This window comes from Nyctibius grandis, chromosome Z, assembly GCF_013368605.1.
Source record: "Nyctibius grandis isolate bNycGra1 chromosome Z, bNycGra1.pri, whole genome shotgun sequence".
In the NCBI taxonomy this organism is placed as follows: Eukaryota; Metazoa; Chordata; class Aves; order Nyctibiiformes; family Nyctibiidae; genus Nyctibius; species Nyctibius grandis.
The window spans coordinates 25,750,624-25,767,179 of NC_090695.1; the positions used below are offsets into that span (position 1 = coordinate 25,750,624).

The window sequence follows — 16,556 nt, forward strand, 5'->3', positions numbered from 1 at the left end:
CCTGTTACATCGGGTCGAGGTACCAAAAATTGCAGTCTGATAGATTCAGCTAAAGGTTATGTTTAAACTATCTGTGATTTCCACAGTCAAAGAACATTCTGTGGCAACTGTCAAGAGTCCAATACTCTCTGACCAAGTTCCTTTAGATACTGCACATGAGGAGGTTTTAGCCTTCTAATACTAGTTTACTCGTATGAAGATATTTGCTGTTACATGGGATCTTGGTTTAGCAGAGTGATAGAGCTATACACTGAAATCGCAATGCAAGCATGTCATGGTGTGTTGGGATCTCAAATTTACAAGTCAACATACTCTGTAAATTAAACTTTGTTTTCTGAGCTTAACAGGAAAGCAAACAAACATCAAACAAGGGCTCAGTCCCCTTTGTACAGACTGGTCTAACATGAATTCACTAATTCATCCCTTAATTCAAGAGTTTTCTAACTCACAAGTTCTCCAATTCATAACTCACAAGTTGTAGCTTACGCCCATATGAGCAAAATAGTTGCCTAACTGATGGAGAGAGTGCTCGCCCTTCCTCCTCCCATCACGGTGCAGCCCTCCCCTGTATCACATCGGGAACCACAAAAGCCTCAGCAGTCTAGCTGCTGTTGGATACATTTCAAAAGCTTTTTTGGGTAAGCTGACGTATTTATACCTTCCGGCTTGGAAGTTTGGTCTATGCTATTTCTATAAGTTAGTGGATTCTGAAGGAACTGCCAGGCAATCAGTGTGCAAGGATTATGGCTGCAGGAGACTGCAAGCTGCAGGTGATAATGGCTGCATATTGACTTGTAGTGCTTCTGTCCATAATGTCCTGCCTACATGCTGCTCTTCCCTTGACCTAATGGCACTACTTCCAGGATACACCAGGCCTTAGCTGTGTGTTAGCCAAGATCTGAGAAGGACTTGGTGAACAGTCACAGTATGGTAGAGTTGATTGTAATATACAGTTAGATCACAGTAAAGACATGATTCCTGTTACTGGTCTCTATACACCAACCATCATGACACTATGTGTCCTCAGTTGCCGGAAAGGACTATGTGGGTTAAAGCCAGCTCAAGCCACTTGCTCTGTTGAAAGTTCATTTTGCTGGTTGCTCAGTTTTTGTACTGTGTTAGGTTGAGCCAACACTTCCCGCGCATGCTCATCTGGCTAGCGCAGGAATGCATTCACATTTCTTGATTAACTAAGGCCACTTACACAACCAGTTGATCCACTGTACTGGTACAGCCATTTAGGAAGAAAAACAGAGGTCACCCTCTGCCCTCCCTGTGTTGAGATAAGTTCAGCTTTCTTTACAACAGCTGTGGTCACTCCCTGTATTCTTCGCTGAGCTTCATGAGCATAGTATTTATTTGGAGAGCAGCGTAGGGGAAAGGGACCTGGGGGTCCTAGTGGACAACAGGATGACCATGAGCCAGCAGTGTGCCCTTGTGGCCAAGAAGGCCAATGGCATCCTGGGGTGTATTAGAAGGGGTGTGGTTAGCAGGTCAAGAGAGGTTCTCCTCCCCCTCTACTCTGCCCTGGTGAGGCCGCATCTGGAATATTGTGTCCAGTTCTGGGCCCCTCAGTTCAAGAAGGACAGGGAACTGCTAGAGAGAGTCCAGCGCAGAGCCACAAAGATGATTAAGGGAGTGGAACATCTCCCTTATGAGGAGAGGCTGAGGGAGCTGGGTCTCTTTAGCTTAGAGAAGAGGAGACTGAGGGGTGACCTCATTAATGTTTATAAATACGTAAAGGGCAAGTGTCATGAAGATGGAGCCAGGCTCTTCTCAGTGACATCCCTTGACAGGACAAGGGGCAATGGGTGCAAGCTGGAACACAGGAGGTTCCACATAAATATGAGGAAAAACTTCTTTACAGTGAGGGTGACCGAACACTGGAAGAGGTTGCCCAGAGAGGTTGTGGAGTCTCCTTCTCTGGAGACATTCAAAACCCGCCTGGACGCATTCCTGTGTGATATGATCTAGGTAATCCTGCTCCGGCAGGGGGATTGGACTAGATGATCTTTTGAGGTCCCTTCCAATCCCTAACATTCTGTGATTCTGTGATCTCCTCTGAATCTTCTTTCATTGTAACAGGCTCTTGATCACTCACACTAGCAGATTGCCAGGATTCAAATACATTTGCAAAACTCTTGAATTATAGAGCAGTTCAGGTCAGCTGCTGGAAGCGTTTCTCATCCTGAGAAGTTGTTCTTAAAAGGGGAGTAGAAAATTTCAAACCCAGCTATGTAGAATTGTATTATGGAGCAAATCCCAGTTCAGGTCTTGTTGCCAGCTCTCTCTGCTTGGAGTTCTATCTCCTAGTTTGAGTGGAACATTGTTTTGTAAGGGAATGTTTATGATGTGTGATTTTGCTGTTCATAAGAAAGAAGATCAGAATCAAAACACTAGACTTGTGCTTTTTTTTTTGGTAGATGACTGTATACTCCATTTTTGTTCACCTATGTCTGAAGAGAAATTTTAGCCAGCACTGTCTGCTGTCTCTTTAACTATGAGAGGGGTTATGCTCTTACTCTTTTTTTTCTGGGTCCAAACATATAGCCTGCGAAGTCTTTGTTCCTTTTTACTAACTAAAGGTGTGCAAAGAAGTGAGAGGACGAATTTCCATTCCCTTGATTGCTTCTCTTGAAATATTTCAATAGAGTTATCTTTTAATATGCTTGGTATTACCAAACAAGGATAGTCATTTGCAAGCTGTAGTTAATTGTCATGGGGCAGGGGAAAGAAATGCTCTTACACTTGATGGTGTTCAAAATTTTGCATTGCAGTTTTATGTATTGCTCATTACAGGGAGCCACATATTCCCCTCAGTTATAGACACTCAGATGTTTATTATCTTTGCAAAGGGCAGCACCTTGCAAAATACAATTTGTCTTCTATTTTTAAAATGAAAAAAATGGTTAAAAACAGTAAACAATGTGCTTTTGATCCTCTTGGAGACTGAGGCAAGAAGAATATTTACATGGTCCCATCATGCTTCTATTAACTACACACTATAAATATACTTCTGGTGCTTTGCTGGTTTATCAAAACATAGGTTTGCTGTTCAAAATGTCACTACGTCCTGTCAGTCTGGGAAAGAGATGTCTTATATTTCCTTGAGACAGAGCTTGAAACAATCTAGTTGCAAAAATAAGGTTATTTTAACTTTTAAAATGGATCTGACCAAAATCTGTCTAACTCTTCTATATAACCTCTAGTACTGATTGAGGATGATTACGTGTTTGAGTGGTGTTTGCCACAGTGTTAATGGCCTCCGAATACCTTTTTTTTTTCCTGATACTAATACAAGACTTTGGATGAACAGTGAGAAAGTAGTTAAATTCAAGGTCAATACTATACCTCTGATACTGATCAGATAGATCAGTAGGTTGTTTCTGAAAGACAGTTGATTTTTTTGTTTAGCTCCATTCTTTTGGCATTGCTACATGTTCATACTAAAAATCAGTCTCTTTGACATTTGGTCTTTCCCTGTCTGGCTCTAATGCTGTTGCTGTGTTAAAGTAACAAAATCATAAATTATTAGGGTAGTGTTCTATAACTTCGTAAAACAAAATGCATGTCTGTTCTGGGTATAGACTTAATATCTAAAAGTTTGCTCTTCTGCAGAGCTTCTCAAGCTTGCAAATTTTTTTCCCCTTCTCTGTGTGATATTGGTATTGAAACCAACAGAGTTTCCGGTGCCATGTGATGGCTTCTGAAATGAAGTTGTTTGTAGATTGTTCTTTGGTCTGGGATTTTGACTTTCTCCTCAGGTTTTTGAAACTGTAGTGAATGTTTTCACTATGATGGTAGAAGTCTAATTACTGGTAATCTCTATTTGTTGCAGTAAATTTAATGATACATAATATCTTCACTAAAAGCTTCCAGTCAAATAAGAAAAATAATTGGAATAAAACATGCTGTACTATTCCATTAAATGTCCAAATGCTTTTAATGCGATTTTAATGTGATTCTGTAAACTTTGAAACCTAAAACTTGATTTCCTGTTCTTGTTACTAGTTTAGTTAATTAAATTTGAAAATGACTAAGAGCAGTAAATTATTTGTAGCAAAGATATGTAATGATGACTCATACCCAAACAGTAGCAAAATTCCTTCTCTTCAGGCTACCAGTCCTCAGTATTGATCCATTAAGCTTGTGAGACTTTTAAACTATACATTTTAGGAAATAGCTACCCTCAGCTTGGGCCACTGATAGCGGATCATGTGTGAGAACAGTCTGTCAGGGCTTATTTATTTACTTAATAAAAGCAGAAAAAGTCAGATACTAGTCGAACACAGAAAAAAAAAAAAACAAAACAGTAGTACTGGGATAACAGACATCTGGAAAAACAGCTGATTTCATTACTTCTACAGTAAACAAGAATATGGTCTAGAGATTTGTTGGAGTAAATGTATGTAGGGATTATCTAATGTACATTTTTATACTTTATCATATCCAGATGGTTCCATGTCCTTGGTAACTTAGTGCATTTCAACTAAATGGCATCATGGAATGCAGTGGAAGGAATAGAGGTGACAGAGGGAGAGCAGTAAGAAGAAGAAGGAAATTAATATATATACAACTAGAAAATTATGTCAGTACTGGAAGGCCAAGATAAATTACGTGAGATGATGATATAAACATGTAACAGATACACTCAGGTACATCCTATGGTAAATGAGAAAAATGGAAGCTGAGTTAGGATAATAAATGAAGGGGGTAGGAGTCATGAACTTGTAATACTACAATCCCGGACTATGGCAGTTGTCGGTCTGGGCTAATACCCTATTTTTATTGTTTACATTTTGTTCTGTTTTTTCTTTGTAAATATCGTGCAAACGGTGCTGTGTAAGTTGGATATCTTTGTCATCCAAGCAAATAATAAGTTTAAAAATAAAAACAAACCTTCATGCATTTTACAACAACATCACAATTGAAGGAAGAACACAGTGACATGCAGGAATTGGAACAAATGGTGAAGGACAGAACGGGGAACAGTAACACTGCAAATATTTTATATTGTGAAAGGCCAGCCAGGTTCTTCATCACAGAAATTAGGTGTATTTCAAGTAGTCTGGGTCATCTGTCTAGCATGGCATATTTTTTTGAGATCTTTACAAGCAGCAAGTATTCAAATTCTGCCAATAGCTAAGCAATACTTCTCTCATTTGCAGGAGAAACAATGACAAAAAGCTAGAGCCTGATCTTAATATACTGGTGTGATTTATGGTCTTCTACTTTTATAATGGGGTAGGGAATTTAGTCTGGAGAAGTGGTGTGTTTAGTTGGGGCTTCTAGCTCAAACTGATTTTAATTTTATGATGTGTAGTTATATATAACCTCGGGACAATCACCAAAAAGCAATTGTAATTGCCTCTGCATCACAGTTCTTCCTTGTTTCTGTCTTGTTTTGAAGCATGAGTGTAGTAGTTGCAGTTCAGCCTACTTGGTGGGGGGAGTATTAGCTGGACAGATCCTCTCACTTCCTTTGAACAGGAGACCTAACAGTGACAGTAACCGTAAAAGAGTGTCAACCATCAGGCTCAACCTTGAATAAATTAGGAACACACATTTTCAGTATCCACTGAAAATACTGCTTGGTGACAAACAGTTAAGCTTATCTCTGCATGCATGTACCAAAAAATAGTACCCATCCACTATGAAACCACTTGTATAGACAATATTTGTTTTCAGAAGTGAAGACTAAAATGTTGAAGGTTTCCTCTCTCCATTTATGAAAGAAGGCGAGTATTCTTTTGAAGTTGTCCCAATTGTTATTAATACTAGGAATCTGCTAATCCCTCATCTTTCAATTTTTTTTTAATTCAGCTGTCAACTCAAATAACAAATTTACTGTAAGTAATAACTAAATATGAAACAATATTTAATTTCCTCTGTTTACTTAAATATTAACTTCGTTATTGTTAGCCCATTTTTTTTTCTTCCCATCAGTCGGAACTGAAACACATGCCCATTTGCTTCTGGGAGTGGGTTAATTTTTGTTGCAGTGGTAGTTAGCCACAGCGCCTGAAAGTGAGGCCTTCTTGTGTGTTACATAAATTCATAGTACATATTTCCTTTCTCAACGAGTTTAAAATCTAATCAGATGTGCAAATTAAAGACTGTAAGGAAAATGGATGCAGGTACATACCGAGATGGAAGAATACCCACAGGCTGCATTGTGAATGCACAAAGGAAGGCCCCTAGCCTCAGGAGTTTACAGTCTCATTAAGGAAAATGGCAAAACTTTTTAGATTTTTGAGCTGAGTTGTTAATCAACGAGAAATCTTGACTGAGAGAGATGCTTTTTGTTTCTGGCAACGCTATTGTTTTGGTACTTGCTGTGAGGATCCTCTTTAAAATGAAATTACATTAAAAGATTCTGTCCTTTAAGGGAGCGATAGTTTTGATTTGACTACCATTACAATAGGACTGTTGGTTTAAATATACTTGTATCTTGGAAGTATATATTTGGATTGAGTTGTTTGTTTTATGTGGGGAAAGGAGATTTCTGATAGCATAAATATTTTGGGGTTTTAGGCTCTTTTTAATCCTTGGCTTCTGACTTCCATCCAGAATGCAGACCAGTTAGCCTTTCCAGAGTATCAATCCTTATTCTCTGTTTCATTCTTACTCTTAATATCAGTGAAGGATCCTGCTGAGGCTGATATGGAACGACTTTGCCCTGTTCTTTCAGAAGAGGCTTCTTCACAAGGGTCCACATGCAGTCCAAGAGAAATCAATGAAAGCATAGTGACTGAATTAACTTTGCCCGATGAAAAAGTAACTCAAATAGAAAACGTACTTGATCTCTGGAGTGGAAGTCTTAAGGTATTTATTTTGTATGGAATCCTTAAAAATCGTATACAGATGTCAGTGTGTTGTAGAATATGCAAGAGTGCAGGAAAAGTTTCAGTGTGATTGCACTGGGAAATGGTAGTTTTCTTTTTGATTGTTTTTGTTGTTGTATATTGCATATAAGCACTAGAATATCTTGTTTCAGTAACTTTGGAATAACTTTCCATTAGGCGTGTTCAGTTATTATCATTCAATAGTTCATTATGTCCGGTAATATTTATAGATATAAACAGCCTATGTGATGAAAGCATCACTGTAAATATTCGTGTCTCCTTAATTGCTAAGTGGTTTAAGATTAAAAGATTAGGGAACAGGAAATAATTTTACTAACTGCACTACTGTCATCCCTTTAACTTTTCAGACAAATGTTCTGACTGAATTGAGAAAATGGAAGCTTAGTTTGATTGAACATCACAAACTTCAAATGAGACAAGAAAAAGAGAAACACACTGCACATGTGAGACGTTTGAGCAATGAGATAGAAAACCTGAAGGAGTTGCTACATACTTATGAAATCTCTATTGGCAGAAAAGATGAGGTAGTAGTTCAATTTCATAATTCAACACTTCCTCTCTTCTGAAAAATATGCACACTGAATGTTTGGGTCTATTGCTTTGAACAAAATTCTTCTTGCATCAAGTAACATAGAGAATTAAATAATGTATTTAGGCTGTATAGTAGAAGTCATTGTTGCTACTAATGTTGCCCATATTAACAATGGAAACTTAAAATGTTGTATGTACATATTTTGCATTGTTTACTTCTTAAATCTAGGTTCTATTGTTGTTCCTTATTTATTTCATGAAGATCGTATTGGCTTTGATTAGCCTATTAGCTTTTACACTCTAAAAGCCTTTGATTTTTTTAGTGATTGGATTCGTTTTCTTGAATTTTAAACAGACAGCAGTCTCCTAAATGTTAAAGAGTCTCTGTTTTAGGATTCTTGGGAATTGCACATTTGTACAAATTCTTAGGATTATACGTTTGGGGTCTCTGAGTTACGCTTTTCTGCTATCAACAATACCAAGAACTTCAAAATTAACTAGAATTGTGGAAATGGATATAAAATTTTGGCAGCCCTGCCAATCACATAACGTAATTGCTATTCTGAATTTTTAACCTTGTACTCGAGAACGCTTAAAGAAAGCTTAAGTTTGAGGTTTTAATTCCTATTTATCTTTTTTTTTAAAAAAAACATCCATTGAAGGAGTTAAAATAGGGAGGAAGGTGATGTTCTGTGTCCATTTGGAAAACAGTCTAATCTTACTGGCCAAGCAAATATAAATGTTGTAACATTACAAGAATGGGGTTAGTATAATATCATTTATACTATATATAGTATATTTAGTATATTTATAGTGCATGTGTGCAGAGCCATAGTTACTTCAGTGTATACCATTCAAACATAACTAATTCTGTTGGATATCATTGTACATCACTCATGTTTAATGTACCATAATTCTCGATGATACTTTGAAAGCAGTATTTTTTTTCTGCTACCAAAGGAATTATTTCTTCAACCAGCTTTATAGTTCTGTTTCTAAATAAAATTGTTTTCAATAGAAAATTATTATTGCCACCATCTTAACGGTAGGTGGCAATGCTTCTCTGTATCACACTGTATTTATCAAAACTGCTGTGTTCTGACATGGGCATAACCCAAAGTCCATCAGCCTCACAAATATTATGAATACGGTAGATTCTTGTTTTCACATTGTAAATCTCGTAAATGCTTTTTGGTGGCAAATATATACTCATTGACAAACATGGATTTAGGGTAAGACTTCTAGTGTGTATCAACAGGTATGCAGCATCAAAAGTTGACGTTTTATGTTAGTATATGACACTTTTTCAATGAAACTAATTAAGTTATATTAATTTCCTTTGCTTTCTATTTTCTTATGGATTGTTGATAATTTATGCAAATTTACTACTAATTTTAGACCAATTCATTGTTACTTATAAAGCTGCAACTATTCAATTGAAACTGCAAAAAGTTAGAATTAGTCACATTTAAGCAGAGAAAAGTAGCTTATACTAGATTTCTTAACATACAGTATTATGAAGACCTCATTCTTAAAAATCTAGAGATGGATCAGCTTTAAATTAATTTAAATGTATCAAATTGACCTTTATTTGTTTCTGACTTTGATATTTTGCACACCTTAAAGGAAACAAGCTGTTGCCTAGTAATATTTCATTAAACATTCTGAAGATAGACTGAAACAGTTTGTATGAAATTCTATACTGAAACAAAATAGGAGTTTTGTACTATTTACTAGTAACTTTGTTGATTTAAGGATAAATTTTATTTTAGGTATCATTCATTTCATTGATGTACATTCAGTAATTATTGCATGTAACATGCAGTATAACATGTTAAGATATGTTACGATATGACATCATAGGATATTGTTCCTCACAATCTTTGTGCAATAATTAAAATAACTCTACGTTTCTCCCAAGAGTCCCAAGATTGGTCACTATTGCCCATTGGAGTTGCTCAGATGTGACTGATGGCAGAATCTAGCTTAAGAAGTTAGGCAAAAATATAGAGAAATAGTCAGTGATTTGGTGTAATTAATTTGCATCATGCCTGGCCTAGTGTTCAATCAGGGAACCTCAGCTCTTTCTGTGTGCTAATTAAAACATATTTAGAGATTGGTGGTAAAAGCGCCTAGTTGCATTCTCTGTCCCATAGGCCATCTTGCCTCTCAAATGTTTTGATTGCTATAGGCCTATATGATATATTTCATGAGAACTTTTAAAGAGAATAACAGTTCTTAATCAGATTTTCCTGGTTCTTAGCAACTCCTTAGCTTGTTTATTCTGTTCAGGCAATTGAATAAGCTTTCTGCAGGTAAGTTGTTTCTTTACACTTCAGTTAGTTAATAATGCACTAAAGCTTTTAATATAAATGTTCCTGATTTATCAAAATTGTCTTTGAAATAAGTGATCCCTCTGACCTTAAGCTACAGTAACGTTTAATGATAAGGAAGTAGCACAGAAGGCTGCAGATGTAGGATGAAATAACAATAACAGCTGAACTTTTCCTAAAACTACACAGTGAAAGTGTTTAAGTGCCACAGCGTGAGTGGTGAAGCCACAGGAATTTTGCTTCTCATATGAACTCTGATTATTGTTTCCTGCTTGATTAGAGTAAGGGGAAGATTCGGTAGAAAGCATCTGTTAGAAGCAAATGCTTTAAGTGAAGAATAACTGATGCACGAAGTATGTTCTATTTGACCTTACAAAGATCATAGCTATTGAAATAGTGTTAATAAATATTTTTTCAGGTGATTACTAACTTGACCCAAGCCTTAGAGAGGGAAAAGGAGAGAACAGAGTTGATGAGAAAGTTTACTCTGTGGCGGACTCAGCATGTTAAAGCCAAACAAGAGGTATGTGCGCAAAATAAAAATGCAATGAAAATAAAACCTCTGAACTCAAAAGGGTCAGAGCTGCTGCAGTTTCTGTTACAGTTTGAAGAAATGACAGTGATTCTACTTTGATATGTTTGACAATGTCAAATAACAGTTTGAAAACACCAGTTCTAAAAAGAACGCTGCTGTTGGAATACTCTCTGGGATGGGGATAAAAATCAAACCTATACTTGTCTTATATTTCTCCAGTTACTGTGATCAGCCCACAGCAAATCACCATAGTTTACAGTATCTGCATTTTGAAGTAGGTGCCCAGGAAATACCTATCTAAATTTCAAGCACATTACGTTTGAACAGTGATATGATACAGTACCACATTTTTTGTGGAAGCCACTTTCACAATTAAAACTTCAGCTGCCCTCTTTTCTGATGTTGCCGAAACTTAAAGTATCAAAGAGCTAGTCGCATACAAAACGTTGAGCGTTGCATCAGGCATGTAACAGCAAAGAGTCTGCTAAGTGAAGTATGACAGAAAAGAAGGATCTCATGTCAAGACTGCAAACCTTTACCACTCCAAGCTGTATTTGGGACCTTTGTTCATTTGTGCAGATTCCTGGCTAGACTCCAGTTTGTTGATGCTATCCAAAACTCTGCTGATTTGCAGAGGGGGATAGCCTTTTCTCTTTTCCTTTCCTCACGTCTTAGAATTTACTAATCATTTGGAGTCTAGTTTTTACTTCAGCTCTTTTTATTTTTTCTAATTAATTTCTGAAAAAATAATTTAATGCTAAAATACCTTGTCTAGTGACTATTTTGAAATAGAGTAGAATAACAGAATTGTCTTAAAGGACTTTTTAAAGCATCTTGAAGTCTAAATTTATTAAAAAGATAGGTGTGTTATGCTAATCATCTGCAATCTTTGTCACGGCAGGTTTTATATGGTTCCTGCAGTGAATCAAAATGTGCAACATACCCACTAAATGGCTTCACACGTGCATGGTTACACCATATATGTGAAGTTGTTGTTTCAGTGTTGTTAAGCTAAGAGTAAAAATATTGTTTTGTGTAACCTAGGAGTTTGCAAATATGGTTTCTCATACTGGGGACAATAACACTCCGTGACATGTGGGCAGGAAGAAACATTGAGCTGCTGATGCCATGTTTGTGTACCACTTCACTGCAGCACGTGTAACTCAGTTTAAGCATTCCTACTGTGGTCTATGTAATAAGTTGTAAAACAATCATCTGCACTCTCTTGAGTATTAAAATTTTTAGGAAATGTGAACTTGCATGTCATGTGGTTGTGTTTGTTTCCTAAGGAATATGCAAAAAGAATAGCAGACAGACAATTCCGGACAGCTTTGATGAAGAAAGTGTGGGCAGCATGGCGCACTCTTAGTGAAGAAAAATGGAAAGAAAAAGTAGCAAAAGCCTGTCAGTTAAGGGCTGAAGATGTCTGTGTTCAGCTCAGAAATGATTATGAAGCCAAAATTGCAGAGGTAAAATAAGTTGGGATCTTTTTTAATCCGTTCTCTCCTTCACTCCCCCATCCTCCATCCCTCCAAAATATCACTCTCTCAGCAAACTTGAAAAACATCAGAACTTTCCAGCAGAACAGAGCTCCCAAGTACACACGAGGGAGAGTACACACATCTGAGATTTCTGCTGTGGTTTCTAGATGTGACTTTTTTTTTCCCTGCATCTGATGTAAAATGTTGCTGATCTGCACACACAGGTGACATAAATTGGACTCTTCTGAAATGAGACAAATCTCTATTTGCTCACCAATAGGGGTGATACTTGTTTTTCTAAGAGCACGCTGTTAATATTGGCTATGCATTTTGAGGTCTTACTGAGGAAGACAATGGAAATAGAAGACTGTTATTATTATGAATGATCATGATGAGTACAATATTTTTTTTCCTATAACAGCTACTTTATTAAAGGCTGAATTTAAGTTTGGTTTTGCCTTCAACTTGCTAGGTAAGCTTGTTAAAGAATTTTCAGAGCTTAAGGTGAAGTTAAGTTAAAACGTGTGCATTGGTGCACAGTAAGTAAATAAATTTTTTAAATATACATTCTAAAAGCTTTGTATTTTAACAAGAAATTAAATCTAGAATTTTAAGAACAGGCTTACCAAATGTGGCTTACCAGCACAAAAACAAAGTAGTGAGTTACAAAGGTAACTTGGTCTGTCTTTTCCCAGCATTTTTAGTTTTTTACAGTAGCTAGAAAAAAAAAGATTGCTGATGACTGTTCACCCTATGCTTAAATAGTTCTCTGGGAATGGTTATTCTTCTGTTGAGCAGATCTGTGTTCCTGTAGAAATCTAGCTTGTGCCATATGCTTAACTTCTAAAAGACAAAAACTTGCAAGGTAGATTTCTGTTTAGCTGGTCCTTTCAAATGCACTCTTTTACTTGTTATGCTCTAGTACAAGTAATGTGCTGTAATACAAAGAAATTACAAGTAGCTGTTCGTCTCTGGTGAACCAGAGATTTTGAAGTGAAAATGTGTATCTTTGTAAACGTAGTAACTGACTTTTAACGCTAACTGAGGAATATGGCCATAGTTTGCATTCAGAAGTACAAGACAGCTGTTTCCTTACTCTCTTTCATAGCTGACTGCTACTTTGGAACAGACAAAAGCTGAAATTCTGCGACTGCACAACGAAAGAGAACAGTATGAAGATACCATGAAAAAAGCCTTTATGCGTGGTGTATGTGCTTTGAATCTGGAAGCAATGACCATGTTTCAGGGCAAGGACAGCAGGACAGATCCTGGTCAGTATAAAAAGCAACTCTAATCTGGTAGAGCGTGGGGGGGTTTTGTTGGGTTTGTTTGTTTGGGGTTTTTTGTTTGTTTGTTTTAAACAATTCTCCCCTTTCTCTTTTTTTTTTTTTTTTTTTAATTTAATATGAGGGCTTGTGGCAATACAGAGTTTCTCAAACTCTTACTGCTGTAAAACGTCCTGTTGAATATATTGAGAAATATTCTGATGCTGAACTTTGTACTGCTGTAGTTGAAAGGTGGAACATGTTCTCTTCATCCTGCCTTGCTGTGATGGTGGTAACCTGCAACTGAAAGCAGAACAAGAAGCCAGGGATGGCAAACTTAGAATACTGTGGAAGGTTACTCAGATATGTCAGCCCCAGGTTATGGGGGTGTGAGGGGGAAATCCTGGGAAACCCTCCTCTGGAGGAGGGATTCTCTGGAACCTCAATGTGCAATTAATGTGCTTTTCCCAGACACCTCTCCCTTCTTTCTTAATCTTGCCTTTTAATGCAAATTGGGCAAGTAAATCTCCCAAGTTCTGAATTTAGTTGGAGTTCTGTGCCAGAACAGGAAACACCAGTGTAATTATATTTGCAACGCACTTGTAAAATTTGTGCAGCTACCCAGAAAAGAGCTGCACACCCTTACTGATACAATGCAATCACCCCCTCAGAGTGAGACAATCTATAGCAGTAGAAGCATAATCATGCTGGTGCAGCAGTCTACGTTAAAGGGAAAATAGCTGTGCCAGCAGGAGTGTCACAGCTGTATGTGTGGCTTAACAACCAGCTGTACTGGCAGCAGTTGTTAGTGGCCTCAGACAAGTAACTTCAGTTGCCAAACTTAACAATCTTGTACCAGAAGTTTCTGAACTGCTTCAGAGAAATTCCTCCCCCAAAATGTAGATGTGAAAGGGAAATAAAAACCTGAAGAAGCTGTAAGAGGATACCTAGCTGAGCGTCTGTCTGAGCCTGTTAAACTTATGTGGTATTTGTGCAGTTGCTTAGGAAACTAAAATATGACATTGGCTAAGTGCAGTAGCTGTGTATTAGTAAAAATGTAAGATCAGTATTTGGGGAAGGTCGAGAATGAATGATTTCTTGAAGATACTGACTCTGGGAATAAGGTTACAGGGCATTACCCAAGTACTTTATTTTTCACTGTGTTATAAATTAACTACTCTCTCTTGAAGTTTTATATTTGTTTGTTTATTGTTTTACAAAAACATGCATCAGACAGTAGGTCTCCCAAATAATGATGGGTAACTAACTGAGTGGTGTGAAATAGGCAAGCATTGTTTCTGTAAACCTGTAAAGAAGAGGGTAATAGGAAGGAAATGAAGAAAACTGAGCCCTAGAGCTGCCATGACTGACCCCTGGGGTTCTCGGACCAAACATTTTGCTTGATTTTTACTGTGAAGCAAGAGCTGATACTCTACGCAAGCACAGAGACTTTGCTGTTCTGGACAATGCTGGGGTGCCTGTATGCAACTCTTTGGGTGTCCAGCATCATGCTTTTTAGTTTCCTGTGGTCACTGTAGTCCTCATCAGGCTTCCTAACATCTCACAGTCTTTGTTGTCCTTGGTCCCATGCCTGCCATCTTTTTCCACTGCCTCTTGTACCACCTTCTCGCCTGCCTCAGGCACACTATCTCTTTCTTGTTACAGCCGGACAGTGCTTTTAATGAAGTTAGTTACATAATTATTTAATGTGGTTATACAACCATTTATTTGCATTCTTCCTCAGGTATAACAGAACAGTGATCAGGATACCAGGGGACTTCAAACATGAGATTAGATGATTATGGTATTTGTCCTAGTTTTGTAATCTGTGGGCATTAGAACTTCCATGTGCCAGAGTCAGTCAGTGATTATGTATTTCATAAACACTGCAGTGCCACCTACTGTCACTGGAAATAAAAGCAGAATTTGGTCCCTTTACAGATTTATTATTATTAGGTTATTATAATGTTAATATACATACAATATAAATATACATATAATATACATTATAATGTAGGTTATTAATAGTGTGCAAGTATCACAACCTTAATGGGTCCGTAACATTTGGAGTCAATGTTGATGGTCTAAAATCTATCTGGTTGATTTACTGGCAGATTTTTTTTTTTTTTTTTTTTGGTTCGTAGAATCATAGAATTATTTAGGTTGGAAAAGACCTTCAAGATCATCAAGTCCAACCGTTAACCAAACACTGCCAAGTCCTCCACTAAACCAGGTCCCTAAGCATCACATCTGCATTTCTTTTAAATACCTCCAGGGATGGTGACTCAACCACTTTCCTGGGCAGCCTGTTCCAATGTTTGATAACCCTTGCTGTGAAGAAATTTTTCCTAATATCCAATCTAAACCTCCCCTGGCACAACTTGAGGCCGTTTCCCCTTGTCCTGTCACTTGTTTTAACCTGTTTATGTATTTAAAAGAACATTGAAGCCACAAGGATTCATTACTTTTTACTTAAAAAAAAACTAACACTTGTTTTTTAACTAACACCGGTCAGGTCTGATTAGTCTGTAACTATGCGTTGGTCCTGTCTATGCTTAAGTTTAGTGTGTGTGTACATACATATATATATGTAAAAAATGCATAATCTGGCATACTTTCACTCTTGAAATCTTTGAGTATTGCACCAATTTGAACTATGTTCCTTATATTTTTCTTGCTCACTTCAAAAGAAAAACAAAAAAGCCCCAAAAATACAACAACCACATGGTGTCCCTCTAGTCCCTGGAATGAGCAACGTTCCCTTGTCTGGAACTGCTGCTGGCATCATCTGCTTCAGAAATAGGAGACTAAATAAGAATACCTCTCTCTGCTTTCTTTAAGGCAGTTTGTATTCTAAAGGAAAAGGCTGAAACTGCTTGGAAAAGATATTGGGCTTAGGTCTGCAGATCTGACCTCCCCAGGGTGTCTGCATTGCAAGACAAAAGAACCCTGGACAGATTTTTGTCATCTCAGGCTTACCCAGCTGGTTGGAGATGAAGGCTGTAGAGCACCTGTAGATCGTCCCAGCCCTACAGCCAGGATATGGCCAGTGTCCACCCATTGTATGTGGAGATGAGATTCTGCTGAGCATGATCTATGGCTCCTTGAAATTGCAGTATGTTCTTAGGAAAGTTAAAATAACATTTTCTTTTGCTGACAATGAGCCACCTTAAGGATCTTCTGCCCTCACAGAAGTCCGGTACAGATTTTCTGTGTTTTGCTGCTCTCTACCTAAACTGGATTTTGGGCCTTAGTGTAAGAGCAGCTCTTGCACACTGGATTTAGTATTGTGAAGCAGTACGAAGAACCTCCATTCTTTGCACCACAAGTATGTGACAAGTGCCACAGGGATGTTGAGGCATAACACAGAAACAAGCCCCTTGGTAAATATTATTTCCAAGCATCTGAAAAGAAGGGTCAAATAGAGGAATGTTTAAATGTGTGTATATATATAAAGAACAGGATGATCCTTTTAATTAGATTATATAGAAATCTCAAAGGAATAGTATAGTTTTTACTGTGACTTACCTCTTTTTTCCCCTTAG

At 37.4% G+C, this 16,556-nt stretch overlaps 1 protein-coding gene across 2 annotated transcripts in view; it reads left to right on the forward strand.

The window, feature by feature from the left end:
* Window positions 1-16,556, forward strand: part of POC5 (POC5 centriolar protein) — a 30,998-nt gene that overhangs the window by 10,288 nt on the left and 4,154 nt on the right. For both annotated transcript variants that reach the window (XM_068423394.1, XM_068423395.1), the window contains 5 exons: window positions 6,641-6,825; window positions 7,214-7,390; window positions 10,149-10,253; window positions 11,555-11,734; window positions 12,855-13,017. In XM_068423394.1, coding sequence (XP_068279495.1) covers window positions 6,664-6,825; window positions 7,214-7,390; window positions 10,149-10,253; window positions 11,555-11,734; window positions 12,855-13,017 — 787 coding nt within the window. In that variant the 5' untranslated portion in view covers window positions 6,641-6,663. The remainder of the gene's footprint in view (window positions 1-6,640; window positions 6,826-7,213; window positions 7,391-10,148; window positions 10,254-11,554; window positions 11,735-12,854; window positions 13,018-16,556) is intronic.